Source organism: Myiozetetes cayanensis, unplaced genomic scaffold (assembly GCF_022539395.1).
Source record: "Myiozetetes cayanensis isolate MyiCay16 unplaced genomic scaffold, myiCay2020 scf7, whole genome shotgun sequence".
NCBI lineage: Eukaryota > Metazoa > Chordata > Aves > Passeriformes > Tyrannidae > Myiozetetes > Myiozetetes cayanensis.
The window spans coordinates 32,731,034-32,746,332 of NW_026087964.1; the positions used below are offsets into that span (position 1 = coordinate 32,731,034).

General features: G+C 33.0%; 1 protein-coding gene across 1 annotated transcript in view; it reads left to right on the forward strand.

The window, feature by feature from the left end:
- The window catches only part of VEGFC (vascular endothelial growth factor C), a 74,492-nt gene extending 61,241 nt beyond the window's left edge, over positions 1-13,251 (forward strand). Inside the window, exons 4-7 of the mRNA XM_050338179.1 lie at positions 3,363-3,514; positions 6,788-6,897; positions 7,158-7,488; positions 11,198-13,251. Of these exons, the coding sequence (XP_050194136.1) occupies positions 3,363-3,514; positions 6,788-6,897; positions 7,158-7,488; positions 11,198-11,312 (708 nt within the window). The 3' untranslated portion in view covers positions 11,313-13,251. The remainder of the gene's footprint in view (positions 1-3,362; positions 3,515-6,787; positions 6,898-7,157; positions 7,489-11,197) is intronic.
- Positions 13,252-15,299: the final 2,048 nt, after the last annotated feature.

A 15,299-nucleotide genomic window follows, 5' to 3' on the forward strand; every position in this document is an offset into this window, starting at 1 on the left:
GTTGTTTTGAACGTTACTATTTATACCTCTTCCCATGCGTTTTTATGTGTAAGACTAATTATTGAAATCATATGGTAGGTACTGTTAATGGTGGCAATATGTAAATTCCAAATGGTGTTTTTTGTTGAAATTTCTGGAAGGAAAAAAAAAGTATTAAAAAAAAGGCATATTAAATAAATATTAAATTTATTACATCAGACAAGTTACCTGTTGTTGTATCACACATAAACTTTGAAATACTGTCTTTCAAGAAAGTTAATAAAATAAAGAATGATGTACCATCTCTTAAATAGTTTATTTTCATTCTTTTCAGTATAGAGATGTTTAGTTTTGAAATTAGTCTTATATCCTTACCTTAAAAATCTCGCCAGACACATTGTACTCTGTTACACTGGTTATATTTGGCTGGCCTTGCTGACACTTAAGGAAGTGCAAAGATCACAAGTGATGGAAACTTAAACTCAATCAATTTGAGGGAAACTTGCCAAAATAAACTAACGTCCATCAGAACATAGTGTAAGTCTTGGGAAAAAAAACGTACATATATATCCTGTATTTGAAAAGTATCTAGAATGATAACCTTCCTTTATCCTGGTATGAAAAAAACCATTTTGGATAATTTATATTTCATAAGTCAGTGAGCATAATAATAATTTTAAGTGTGCTGATACAATGGATATTAGCACATATGATGATTGTGCTGAATAAATTAATTTAGCCACCAAAGCAAAGAAATACTTTGTATAACAATAAACAGTTTTTCTGGAAAGCGAAGCACAAAGTCCTTCTAGTCTAAAGAAGAAGCTGTCATAAGAGCAAGAAAAACAAGATCCTCTTTACATGTGTAGTATTGTAATTAATTGTAATTCATTAACTCTCTGTTCTGTCCTTCAATTCATACGTGTCTTCTAAGAATTGGTTTTATTAGAAGGTATTAAATATAATAAAAGCTTTTGCATCTGTAGCTTCTTAACAGTCCAGATTTTCAGAGGTCTCAATAACTGTGCTGTTCAGAAAGCAATGCTTGTTTCAGGAAAGGTAGAAATCTTGTATGTAGGTGAGTTTTGAAATCTGATTAAAGATCAGTACTTAAAAACATACTCAAAGAACTCAGCATGTATTTTTCTCCAATGTGTACTGTATGCAGAAAGGAAAGCTATTTTTCATAAACACGGTCCTTTCTGTCTCTTCATCTACACCACCACCGTTCTCCTTTCCAATTTCCTAGTTTGTGCATTAAAACAAAATCTGTGATGGTCTTCAAATAGTTGGATTTTTTTTAAAAAAATAATAGGTACATAAAGCATATTAGTATGAAAATGATAGTTCTGTGTCATGTTTCTTGCTCTTCTTGCATGAGGCATCTTGATAAGAATTTTGTCATAATTTTAGAGGAAATTTTATAATAGATAAGGGTAATGGATCCAATATTGGTTTGAAAAGCAAAAAGGATTACAAATATAATAAAAAGTTGATTAGAAAGTCTCTTTCCACCTGGAAGTATGTCTGGTGATAATTTGGCATTGATTTTATCGGTACTAAACTTTTAAACTAGACAGGGACTTCTGCCTTTATCTTATTAATGACTCAAGACCAAAATTTTAAGAAGTGTTACTTGTTTTGCAGATGGAACAAGAATACAGGTGTTAATATGCTTTGTCTAGAAGTCTTTCTAATAATAGAAATTCTTTTCATGGTAGTACCTTAGATGGATAGTTTTTTTCATCAGTATTTGAAATATGCAGGAAACTATTTTCTCTTTTTGCTTTCCTTCTACAGAAGTAAATACATACCAGTTAGCATTTTTAGAGTCTAGTGAGGGAGAAAAACAACATTTAAAACTATATAAGGTATGCAGTATGTTTTTGCAGAAAAAATAATAGCATTGTAATCTTCTGTAACAGAATAAAATGCAAATGTAATAGTTTGGCCATTTCGGGTCTTGTGTGGTGACACTCCAATGTTAAACATTTTTCAAGATTCAGTCACTAAATGATGTCAGAATCTGTTTTGTAAAATAGATAATATCTATTAGAATTGATGATGCTTTATACAATTTAAGTTGCATAGTTTAAGATATGAATAGTATGAGCTTTGTTGTTGGCTGCACAAGTACCCTTTTACTTGGTGAATACATCCCATAATGCTGCACCTGCATGTTTGTCACTTGCATTCCTCAGTGCGAGATACTGTTTTTAAGACATCCTGTAGATGTATTTCATATTTTGAAGCATTTAAAATTACCAGTATTTAATTACATTTTCATGCTGCCCATATGCCATGTATAAAGTTACTGATTATAAAAGAGCATTGCAAATAGATCTCAGATAAAAATTAAAGTCTTGTTATACAGTCTTATAAACCCAACTGGAGTAATAACTAATGAACATGTTTTTAAAGGTAATTAAGTCCCCAGAAGATGCAGAAATGTTCTTAAAAATATTTAGAAGAATGACTAAACACTTGAAATGAGCAGTGCAGCTGTTGTCCTATTTAGAACACTACAAAAAATTAGTTTTTAAGACTTTGACCTAATGGATTTATCCTAACTTTTCAGGAGGCTTGAGATTCGAGTCTTACAGTGAACCTGTTCAATTTCATAAAGTAGATGTCCTGAACTGAAAACTGTAATGAGTGTCACTGTTTGTCAGTTTTACCACAATGTATTACTGAAGTTCCTTTTACCAGTTGAAATATATTTCCCACTATAATCATCACATACATGATTATTTTATTAGCAGTGGTTATTTCTTAATACCTTGAAAACAAATTAATAGTTAAAGATATATTCCATTATGGTAGGCATATAATTTGCAATGATACAAATACTAAAAAATTTTAAAAATACAGTATGCTGCAGTTCTAGAGTTATTAAACCAAAAATGGTTTTATCTAAGTCCAATATGTTCCTTTCTTACACAAGCTCTTTTAATTATATTACTGATGTATTAGGTTGTAACTTAACCGTTTTTTTATATTATTTTTTTTTCAGCTTTTTGAAGCACCTTCCAAATGTTTCATTTTTGATTTTTTTAAAAGACTGCCATTTTTGAAATCATCTCCTAGAAAAATGAGTTCTTTTTACATTTTACACTTTTATGTTAAATGTTACAGTATGCAAACGGGCACGTAAGAAAGTTTAATCCTAAAAATGTTTATTGTCATACCATAGCTATTGTATTAACTTTGCACATAATAATTATTTAGCAGTATATTTTAATGTGCAACTGAATGGTGGAAAACAGCAGAAAAATGAACTTAATTTCCTCCTAGGTTTTTTTTGGTATGTCCTTACATTAGTTTTAGTTGGACCATTACTGATCTGTATGAAAGGTTTTTTTGCTTTGCTTTCCCCTTTGCAGTTGTTTGAGATCACAGTGCCTCTTTCTCATGGCCCCAAACCCGTAACCGTGAGTTTTGCCAATCACACGTCCTGCCGATGCATGTCCAAGCTGGATGTTTACAGACAAGTTCATTCTATCATAAGACGTTCCTTGCCAGCAACACAAACTCAGTAAGTATGAGACTTGTCTTCCCTTTCCTGAGTGATGATTTCATGATGTACATGTATTTAGGAGGCCAAAAATATATAATAGTTGCTTTAAGGAAGGACTAATTAATAGAAGCTGAATTGGAACTAATTGTAGACATTTTTAATAAGGTGAGTGAATAGTGCAAACTTCCCAGAGATGTTAAACTGAGTGAAACCACAGAGAAAAATACTTAGCTTAAGTCTGGATGTTTTCTGACATGTTCCAGTTAAACTCAGATTGTATTCAATTTGAATACAAATCATCATAGATTGTTAACAGTGGATTATAAATATATTAGGAAATAAATCTATGAATAGTTTTTTTTAATTGCATAATGAACAGATTATTAAAAAAAAAAAAAAAAAAAAAACACACCAAAATGCAAAACCAAGAGTCAATAGTAAAGTCAAATTATGCTGACTGTTGCCAGCCTCTCAGTGTTTCCAGGTTAAGAGCTGTTGTAATTACCAGTGCAAGAGTTATTTTGACCAGGAAACAGCTACCTGTGGTTGAGGGAAGTGGGTGTACAAATACAAGACTTTGAACAGCAGACGTGCCTGTCTGTTCTGTAAGTAAAGAATCATGCTTCAACAAAGGTGCTTCATCTAGATCAGAATATATACAGGCCTTCTCTAGTGTTCAGTACTGTCTCTATGTTTAGAATCTATGGCTTTGTACAATAAAACAGAAAAAAACCCCATAGAGTACTAAATTGAGTGCTTCTAGATTCTAGAAAGGAAAGATATTTGCATGTTCCTGGTGGGTTCCTGGATGGGTTTCAGAATCCCATTAGTGTTTTTTAATTTGTACCAAAGTATTTCTTTTCAGCTTATTATTTTTTCCTTAACATTTTGATTTATAGGTTTGAATGCTAGTGAAGCTATTTTTAGGCCAAAACTTGGAAATCTACACTCTTGTCACAGTGGCAGATCTGCACGTGTGCATTTATTTATGTACATGCTCATTTTAACAGAAATATATAAATTACTTTCTTATGTATAACTGAAAAGTCTAAGAGTACAGGGTAGTAACCCTTGGGCTTTAATAAGAATTCAAGGCTGGATTATACCGAGATGCACAGGCATACAGTAGAAAGAACAGAGAGACCACATCTAAAATATAATACAAACAGTTTATCTTTTTTATGTAAAATATGTTTTCTGTATGCCTTTATCCTGAGAATTAAGGTCTAGGTCTTTGCCTGTTCTCCCACTTTTTTCCTTTCTTTTCCCCCTTCTAAAAACTAGTAGCTGTTTCTAAGTACTTGTGGAATGGAGGCATGTCAGTTGATATTAGCCAGTGTTTCAGAATGCCTCCTGGTTTAATGGTATCATAAGTAGTACTCTACTCCATTTATATGGAATGTCATCAAGACATACACCTGAGTTACAAAACTGTCATCCTATTTTAGAAGTTTCATGATTAGAGGCAGGGAGGAACAGAGAGGACTTCAAGATATGTAATTCAGATCAAGTCTCTACAATAACCTTTCTCTCTCAACATTTTTTTTTTCAGTTGAGTGGATGATAATTTGAAAAGAGGTGATGACATTTTCTGCAAAGTGGTTTTGCATCTGATTATTTTTTTTCTAGCCCTCATGAGCTTCCCTAAAATGTCATTTTAAATTTTCAGCCAATTGTCTGTACTAGAAACCAGAGCAGACTTGTAAACAAGCAGCTCCATTCCTTTTGCTGGGATACTGATACTGAAATTCATTTATTTCTGTTCAAGTTCTGGTAATTTGACCTTTCTATCAACATTGTCTGTTCATGAATTCACATGCACTTGGTGTTTTCTTCATACTGTCACCTTGTTTTCCTTCTGTAATTAGTTTTAAATACTCACAGCTAGAGCCAGGCTGCTCCAGGTGTGAGTGTGGTGGTTGGTTTGTTTGTTTGTTTTTGGTTTGTTTGTTTGTTTTGGTTTTGTTTGGTTTTGGTTTGGTTTGGGTTTTTTTTGTTCTATTATTTATTTATTTTTTTAACAGCATAGAGTAATATGTCTGTAAATTTTCTTTACTATTTCTCAAGCAGAATCAGAAGGCAGGCTAAAGGAAATGTGCCAAGTGAGGGAGCAAGAGTGAGAACATTACTGGAATAAAATCAGAAAACACCAGTTTGATAAAACATGAGGCAATGTAGGGTGATGTTAAACTACAGAAGCCTTTACAATCAGAGTGATTTAATGTGTTGGAGGGGAGTGGTGTACTTGAATGATGATCACAGAAGAATGTCCCAGAACCTGCATTTTTGAATGCATGAGTAATGGTGCTCAGGGGAAAGAAAAGTGCATCAAATGTGTAATATATGTGTTGCCTTGACAGATTTTAGAAATACTACAGAAACAATGAATAGAAGACACAGCCTGCATACATGAAGTTAGGCCTGAAGTGTTCAAAGTTGTAATGTCAGCTCTAGTGATAAAGCAATTGCAAGCAAGGAAGATGGGATAATACGCTTAAACGTTCTATCTGTGCTAGCTCAGTTCACTCAGTCTTTAAAAAGGCAACAGCTGCTGCTTGGATTTTTTGCTTTTTTTGGCTATAGTTACCTTGGCTGCTGAGAAGGTGTTAACTTGTTTATTGTCTTTTATTTCGAAAGTGAAGAGACTTTGCTGAAGTCTCTTCACTTTTATTTCTAAAGTCTTTGCTGAAGCAGTGAAGACACTGCTGATGTCTATATCTTTAGGTTCAAGAATCCTGTCCAGAATCTGAGTGATTAATGAGAAAGTGTCAGTTAATGACAACATAACTTTCACATAAAGGGGAAAAAAATCTGATAAACTGATTGTATTTTTTAAATCAAAGCTTTGTCTATAGCATTCATTCAGAAACTATTATCTGCTGTCTTTTGGCATCTTATGTGTGAAATATTTTTGTACTTCATGAAACAACATAAAAAATGTTGTTACCACTATGCAGTATTTGGTATGTTTTTTATACTTTTCTATTTTCTAGATGGTTAGATCTGTTTCCAAACTACATTAACAAAGTACAAATATCAGCTTCTAGAAGTTATAACTGAAACTTGAAATGTGAGGTGGTTACTTCAACAAATGGTTGCAGATCCCTGTGTGGAGGAGAACCTTAATTAGTTACAGATTTGATAGGAGTGAAAAATAAGATTATGAATGAGGTGACAATCTTAGAAAGATATTTTTAGGGGAGAGAAACTAAAGCAATCAACACCTAAAAAATATTATTTTTCCTCTTGAATTCTTGTGGTAGTAAATGAACAGCATATTTAATTTCACAGGTGTCATGTGGCAAACAAGACCTGTCCAAAAAATCATATTTGGAATAATCAAATTTGCAGATGTTTGTCCCAGCATGATTTTGCTTTCTCTTCTCACCTTGGAGATTCTGGTAAGCACTTTTCTGATAAGATTGAATGTAGCTCTACGTTTTGATTCAACTAAAAGAGAAATTAAAAACAAAGAAGAAGTAATTAGTTGTATCTTTTTCTGTATTCATAATATTATTTATAATATTGCTGTCTTTTGACATATACTTGTTCTTGAAACATCTTAAAGATATGGATTTGCTGTTGTTTCTTCACATAAAACTAGGTGAGTGGGTAGACACAAAATTCTGGTAATAGTGCAACTTCTCTACTGTATTTCTAGATACATCTGAAGGATTCCATATTTGTGGACCAAACAAAGAGCTGGATGAAGAAACCTGTCAATGTGTCTGCAAAGGAGGCATGAGGCCCTCAAGCTGTGGACCTCACAAAGAATTAGACAGATCATCATGTCAGTGTATGTGCAAAAACAAACTTATCCCTGCTTCCTGTGGGCCCAACAAGGAATTTGATGCAGAAAAGTGCCAGTGTCTATGTAAAAAGACCTGTCCTAAACATCAACCTCTAAATCCTGCAAAATGCGTCTGTGAATGTATAGAGTCTCCCAATAAATGCTTCTTAAAAGGAAAAAGGTTTCATCACCAGACATGCAGGTAAAAACTCTTTCTTTAGTTCTTTCATTGTGTTTAAGGCATAAAATTCTGCGTTGTGACATTAGCTGTAGGTTGAATTGCTTTGCAGTCTTAAGTAAACAGTAAGCCTGTCTTCAGTTCAGTTTTATCTTTTATGACATTTATAACTACTAGTCATAATAAGTATTTTAAAGCATATTTAGTACTCTTGCTACTACTACTGATTTTTTTTTTTCCTTTTCACAAAAATGAACTCTAAGTTCAAGCTCCTTGTCTTCTATATTATTTAAAGTCCCACTATTTATCCCAAGAACTGAATATTTCAATTTAGGTAACTCAAATATTCAAATAAGTCAAATATTCCTAGTTAGATTTCAGGCCTTAGTTCTGGAGATACCGTCATTCATTTACGCTTCGTAAATTTTGGAATCACCCTGCTCTGGGTGATTTCTGTGAAAAGTAGACATATGTAGCTATAAAATAGACTGCCTGCATCCATCATTTAAAATGGGATTTAGTCAGGAAGAAAACTGCAATTTCTTTATATATCACAGGACCTTTTCCTTCCATGTCTGCTAAACCCATAGCATTAGCAGTCTATATAAAAAATGTGGATGACTTTAGGTTCTGAGAAACAAGCAGTATTAGTTCTGCTTTGTATATTATGTGAGGAAATTTCTCTGGTAAAGTCAGTTCTCTTGTAAATTTCTTAAACCAGAAACAATGCAATTTGGAGCAAAAAGATCACTTATTTGTTAAAAGGGGTGAATTATTTCTATTGTATCAGTGACAAGTAACTTTTCAGGCACTGGAAATGGAAAATAGCAAATTGGGACATTTAAATGTCTAGTAATACATTGCTTATCAAAAATAAACCTTATATAACTCTTAATATAACATGTAATTAGTTGGAATAAATATATTTCCACATATATATTAGTTCATCTTAATGAAAAAATGTCTACTCTTAGGAATGACACATGTTGACATCACTAAAATAGGAGAAAATATTAATAGTAATGGACATTACCTATTTTTCTACATTTGGCCTTTTGACTGAAATAATAGAGTTATTAAACATCAGAAATTATTTATTCTCTATCATTCCACTCATTTCAATTTTATGTTTGCAGAGGAAAAGAATTCAACCTGATTACATAAGCTTTACATATTGCAAAGTCTTGGCACTACTCTAGTGTGCACTTCCAGCAAGAAATATAAACCATGTGCATTTTAAGAGAACGTTCATACCTGGAGAAGTGAGGCATTTAAGAAGCTAAGAAATGCCATAATAAATATCTGGGTTTTTAAAGACTTAGTATTCAAAAGAGGAAATTGAGTTCAGCTTTTCTCTGTTATGTTATTATTGAATATAATAGAGTTTGAATTGCTTTCTTACTTCTGAGGACAATGTGATATAAGATGCTTTTAGCTGTTTCTCTTTTCTAACCAGTTTGTGTGCAGAAGGAAATATTTGTATATGGTGTTACTCTATATGTCTACAACCAATAGTCCTGTAGATGTTAGCACTGTCAAGGAAAACAGAAGATGCAGTCTATCCTACTTAAGAAAGAACTTAGGTTGTGCTGGACAGAGCCAAAACGTGAGAAACCTATGCTAACTCAAAAAGGAATAAAATTCTGTAATATATCTTCTGTAACATCCTCTTTGTCTTTGAAAGATCCCTTGCTGTCATGAGACCACATAAATAGAGGTACCACTCTATAACTTTGTGCAAGATACCTGAGCCCTAGACAGGAGCAGAATCCTGCAGCTGTGGCCTAGACAGCTCCCTGTGGAGAGAAGTAATCCTTGTAGCTTCTGGTTTTGAAGCACCAATACTTCTATGCACTGTATCTAAAATGCCTCTGCCTCTAGTGTTATCCCCTGCTTCATAGAAAAGGAATACAAAGTCATCTACAAAGCACAGGAGGAAAGATAAAAAGGGAAAAAAAAGAAAGAAAAGCATACTGAGTTTTAAGCTGATGATGCTGTTAGCAGCTTTAGAAGTAGCATTTCTACTTGTTTCATCTGTGGTGTTGTTAAGACTACCCCAATGACAACCTGGGCATTCTGCAGCAAAAAATCACTGACTGTAAAGACAAAGTTGCCGCTGACTTGCCCAGAACTGTGTATAGTGACTGAACATCTATCTTAGTTCCAGCATGCTCAGATTATCCTCACCAAAACAGACATCTGTCACATGAAAACGCCCCGTAAACAGCATTCAGCCCAAATCTTTTGAAAGACCAGGTCTATTGTTCAGCAGTTTCCTAAGGAAACCACGTTTATGTAGTTACAATGACTCCACTGCTATTCACCCTGTGCTATCACCTCAAAAATTTATTTTTGGTCAGTATTGGTAGGGCCAGATAACTAGGCACTTTAGCTGCAAAGCATTTTAGAGGAGGATAGGGACTTTTGCTCAGCTGAAACGTCCCAAATAAGGATAAGACCATGGTAACCTGACCTTAACTGCTGCTGGACATAAAATCACATGGGAGAGATGCTATATAGCACTCTCCTCTGTAAGCTGAAGTTCACAAGGAGTCATGAATTCTAAACAAACTGAACTCCTCATACCTAATGACTGTGTAACTGCTTTACATTGTGCACAATCATGGGTGGAAGAGTTTGGCTTTGCCTCTTTTTCTTCTTATTTCATTTTACTGTCATTCAGTACACGAAGTGGTCTAAATTTTCGTGACAGAGATAGGCAAAAAGGTGAGTTCAGTGTTTTATCCCTTGCATATCTATGGAGTACCTTTTTTCCAGAACAAACCTACTGCTGGCTGCCTGTTTGCTCACAGTTAGGTCCTTTTGCAAACCATTTGGTTGCCTTTTACCATCATTTCCAGACTTTTTGGGGAAGAGATGAATAGAGCTTCAAGAGAGTCCCATGAGCTGCTACGCTGATTTCAAGTATCTATACTAAGTGGCACAAAATAATGTTACTCCCTTAATTACAGAGACCACATCAGTGAACTAATACATGATAAATGACATTGAAAACAATGAACAAGATGTGACTAATTAATAAATGTCATGTTTGCAGTCTTCCTCATTCCTTACTCTTTTCCTCACAGCCAGATTCATTGGTTGAACTAGCTAGTGTGAATTAATGTAATTGTAATGCAGACCTCATATCATAAACAAATTATTGTGAAGTAATAACTTGGTATCGAAAACAAGCATCAGCATTCTGACTTATCAGCAACTTATTTAAGTGCAAGTTTTAAGTATAACTGTGATGAAATTCAATATATATACTTTTGTCTTTTGACTCATTGCCAGTGTCGGAAAAAAAAAAAAAGCCAGACTTGTACTTTGTCTCCATTATACACCAGAAAGTATTCAGCATTGTTATTGTAGGGTTATTTTAGGTCAAGTTCTTGTTTTAATAGAAAAATAAAATAGAAAAAGGAAGGGTTCAGGGACAACAACAGATACTATCTTTGTATAAGTTCTCTTTTTTAGTCAAAGAATTGGTAGAAGAAAAATTCTGCTGCTTCTTAGGTACATGTGGTTTGTGGTTCAATGCTCTATTTCTGTCAAACTTATTTTAATGAAGTAGGTACTAATTCTGTTCATTTCCAGTAATATTTATCAGAAACATGATAAATAGGCTCTGATTTTTCTTCAGAATGCAATGTAAAGGCATGCAGCTTTCTACTCCAAGCAAACATAAATGATCATATTATACTAATGCCCACTTTTTTCATTCCTTTAGCTGTTACAGACCACCGTGTACAGTCCGAACGAAACGCTGTGATGCTGGATTTTACTTTAGTGAAGAAGTGTGCCGCTGTGTACCCACATACTGGAAAAGACCACTTATGAATTAGTGAAGAGATCACTACTTGCTATGTTGGTGTACATTTTTCCATTAGAACAAAAGAAGAACAGAAACTTTGCTAATATTTGGAATTAAATGTTCACCAGAGACCCTGTGGGGCATTCAGAGACAGACTTGTGCTTTTCTCAAGATGTGGAAAGCAAATGTAGAAGATAACTGGGGTTCATGTTTTGTAAAGAACTCAATAAGGACTTATTTTCTGCCAATGACCAAACAGCCTAGGTTCTCCTTCTTGTGATTTTTTTTAAGAGATAATGACTATATAATTTATTTCCACTAAAACCATCGTGCAGCATTTCTGTTTATAGCAGTAACAATTGTTAAAGCTCACTGTGATCAATATTTTTATATCATGCAAAGTATGTTTAAAATAAAATGGAAATTGTATTATATAATAGTGAGAATGTTTAATCATCTGGCTAAAAAGGAACTTGGATTCACCTTTATTTTCAGGGTTCTTAACAGAGGAAAAGGTGATTAAGAGAAAGCACTTTTATTAAAGGAAGACCACAGACATCGTCTCATACCTTTAGTGTATGTCATTTGAATAGAAACAGCTATACTGGGGTTTTCATGACTCATTGATATTTCTGTCTCTAGAATGAAACTAGCAAAGCAAGTACAATTAATAACTAATGAAAACATTGGAGATCCTGTACATTGCCTAAGGATAAGGACTATGTTTAAAGCACAGCAGCAACTACTCTCCTTCCAATATATTCACCTTTACTGTTATTTCTTGTTAATTTTCCTAAGGAATAACATAAAATAATGTCTATTCAAGGTTGTTAGTATGAAAGTGGAAATAACAACACTGCTTTTTGTTTAGCACAACAAACTAGAGTGAAAATTCTACAGCTAAATCATTCAAAATGCTTTGATGCACTTTACTCTTTCGTATAGCCAGTCAGATATCTTGATCAATGTATGTGTATGTAAAAATATTTTGAAGGAAAAAAACCCACAATTTATATTCCAGTGGGAAGATGAAGGGACTTATATCAATCTGGTGTGGATTGACATAGTCTCTACATTAAAAAATTCTCTTTTTTTAAGAAAATGTAAAATCACGTATCTGCAATTCTAAAAATAAGTAAGATTTTTAACTTGCATGGGAAGAGCAATCTATTCAAAATTAAAATATAACAGAAATTGTTGAAATATGGAAACTTTATTGGGTGCAGAAAAGCTGCAAAGCAAGATTTTTTTGAAAGGAGTGGTCAGATCTATAAAAGTAATTGTAGACATCAGTGCTGGTTCTAAGCAGCTGTTTGTAAAAGAGTTATTAATGAAGTAGTATTATATCCTAGAAAGTTGGTCAGCAGAAGTTGTTTTTTTAGGTTCTTGAATATTTGGATATCATAGTTCCTTAAAGGAGTGAAAGTTGGCTTGGAATTACTCAGTTCCCATCATAGATTGAGGCACTCTTAACAGTATGAGAAACAGCACTTCCCACTGTATGCCTAGTATGCTCATTGCTCTTCCTTAGAGGATGGATATTTGTTATCCAAATAGGGTAACAGAGTGAAGTTTAGGCATGCAAATACTGAGGAATGTCCTTATTACTATCTTGCTTCAGATTGAACTTTGACAATTAACACTTAAGCTAGTATAACAACACACAATTCCCATCATTGTAGTCCTGCAGATCATCAGTGTCTAAATTGGCAATGTCAACATAGTAGCAAGGGCCTAATAATCAAACTTCAGTTTAGTATTGGTAAAAATCCAGGCATCTACTTCTATAGGTCAGCCACTTGAAGGAAGCATAAAATATCCTAAGAAATCAATTAAAGAGCAAACTTTTATGAAGACTTGAGAAGAAATACTATAGGTAAAGCTTCCCAAATAAGCTTTAAAATTTCTATCCCAGCTCAAACAGACGAGAGGCAGTGGGGGGAAGAAAAAACCAAATCTAGAACCAGGAAATATTGAAAACTTCTGGACATAAGTTATGCTAATCACTAAGTAAAACTAGCATTTACAAAAGTAACTTTTTGTAAATTCCTAACTTGTAAAAGTTACTACCAATCAAGTTTATGTCTGAGCAAAGTGACTAATTAACCATTCTCAAACTAATAAAGAAGCATACAATAATACATGCAAGCAGTTGATAACATTTTCTGATGATCAGGCTTTCCAATTCTGCTTTCCGTGATAATAATGTTTTAAAAATGCATTATATATAAGAACACAGACATCATAATTATTATCATTAGTATTGGATACCGACTTCCCATTCTATGTGATAAAATGTGATTCTGCTTATCTCCATACTGTCACAAAATAATCTGTATAACAGGTCTTCCTTGCTTATATTATATAAAGTAGCTGATAGATCTACACTATTTTCAGTTTTGATGTGTTATTTGATTATGGTCTTGAAAGAAAGTTTCATCTTTGTATCTTAATTTACTCTTCTTAAAATATCTAAAAGTAGGCCATACAGCTTAAAAGAAGTCTAACAAGATAGATGATAATTCTATATACAAGTTATTACGCACTAATTCTGAGTAAAAAGCTTTTATTGTTATTTGTCTAAAACCCCTGTACCTTTTACAAAAATTACAAGGTGGGTGGGAGAGGAAGAACATATGTAACTGCAGTAAATCACATCTAATGGTAAACAGACTTATGCTTGCATTTCATCAGGAATTTACAACAGTTTCTGTACTCTTTCAATATTGTACTGTATGGAGACCATAAATTATGCAGAGTAAGCCCTCTCTACCTGTATTTCCAGAAGGACATACTATTTACAGTATGAGTGTTGTTAGTCTGCTGACATGTTTGTTTAATTCATGTTGAACAAGTTGATAGTAAATCAGTTCTCTTAGTTCTATTTGAAAGACCAGCCTGAAATCTTGCATATGTACTGTATCATCTTGAAAGGCTTAGTGTTAGGGTTGCTTTCAGTATTCTCATTTTCAGTCTTTAGATCTCAGTGACAGCTCCAGATGCCCTTGAATTTTAGCATGTCTCTCTCTCTCTGTGACTTTTTTTTGAAGTATAACCACTCATCTATGCCACACATCTATGCCAAAAGACAGGAATGGAATCATTTATGTAAGCTCATCAAGAGATTATCCTGAGGAATAGACTGTGTTCTTTTAAATATTATTAATTTTATATTTAATGTAAGAATTTATTCTTTTAAAGATTATGTAGTTTATAAAATATTATTTAATTTTACCTTATTTGGAGGTACAAAAGATTGCTGTTAAGTACAAAAGTTTAAAAGTGGTCAATTCAGAATTTTCAGAAATTTTCAATCTAGAAAATACAATATAGTAATAATTCTTAATATTATAGGATCTTTCTTGAAAAAAATGAAAGTAATAGTTGATAATTTATTTAATAGCTTCCTTTTGTTCTTTTTCTCTTTTCATTTTTCATTGCAGATAAAACTTCTGGGAAAAAACACAGGACAACCTTCTGATTGAGTGATGAAATAATAAGATCAAATGGACCAGGTATTTAATTATTTTAAATTAATTAATATTACTAGCTAATAAGAACTAATAAAATTAAATCAGTTAATACTGGTTTAAGACTCTAGATAACATTAGAGTTCTTAAAAGCTCTGGACAGATAAAACATTTTTATAGAATACTTATCTGGACTCATTCATTTTCATGTGCAAATGTTGTAATTAAATGTGAACAGTAGAAAGCATTAAGAAGTCACCAATTTTACAATAAAAGTTTCTAACATTTCAATGATTTATCATTAAAAATTTTTATTTTATCTGTAGTCTGAAGCTATGAATCAGGGACCTTACTTCATCTTGAGAATTATAGAAATACGAACCATAGCGCATTCTAGGAAAAAAAAAAATCTTAAAACACAATGCTTTGCTCTTTTGTGTAAGTGTTTCTACTTCTGGAGAACAACTACAGAAATCTTTATTAATCACGTATTACCATTTATTCCCTTTTCTTCTGAGCAAGACCCTGTCATGAAAATTACATTTTTT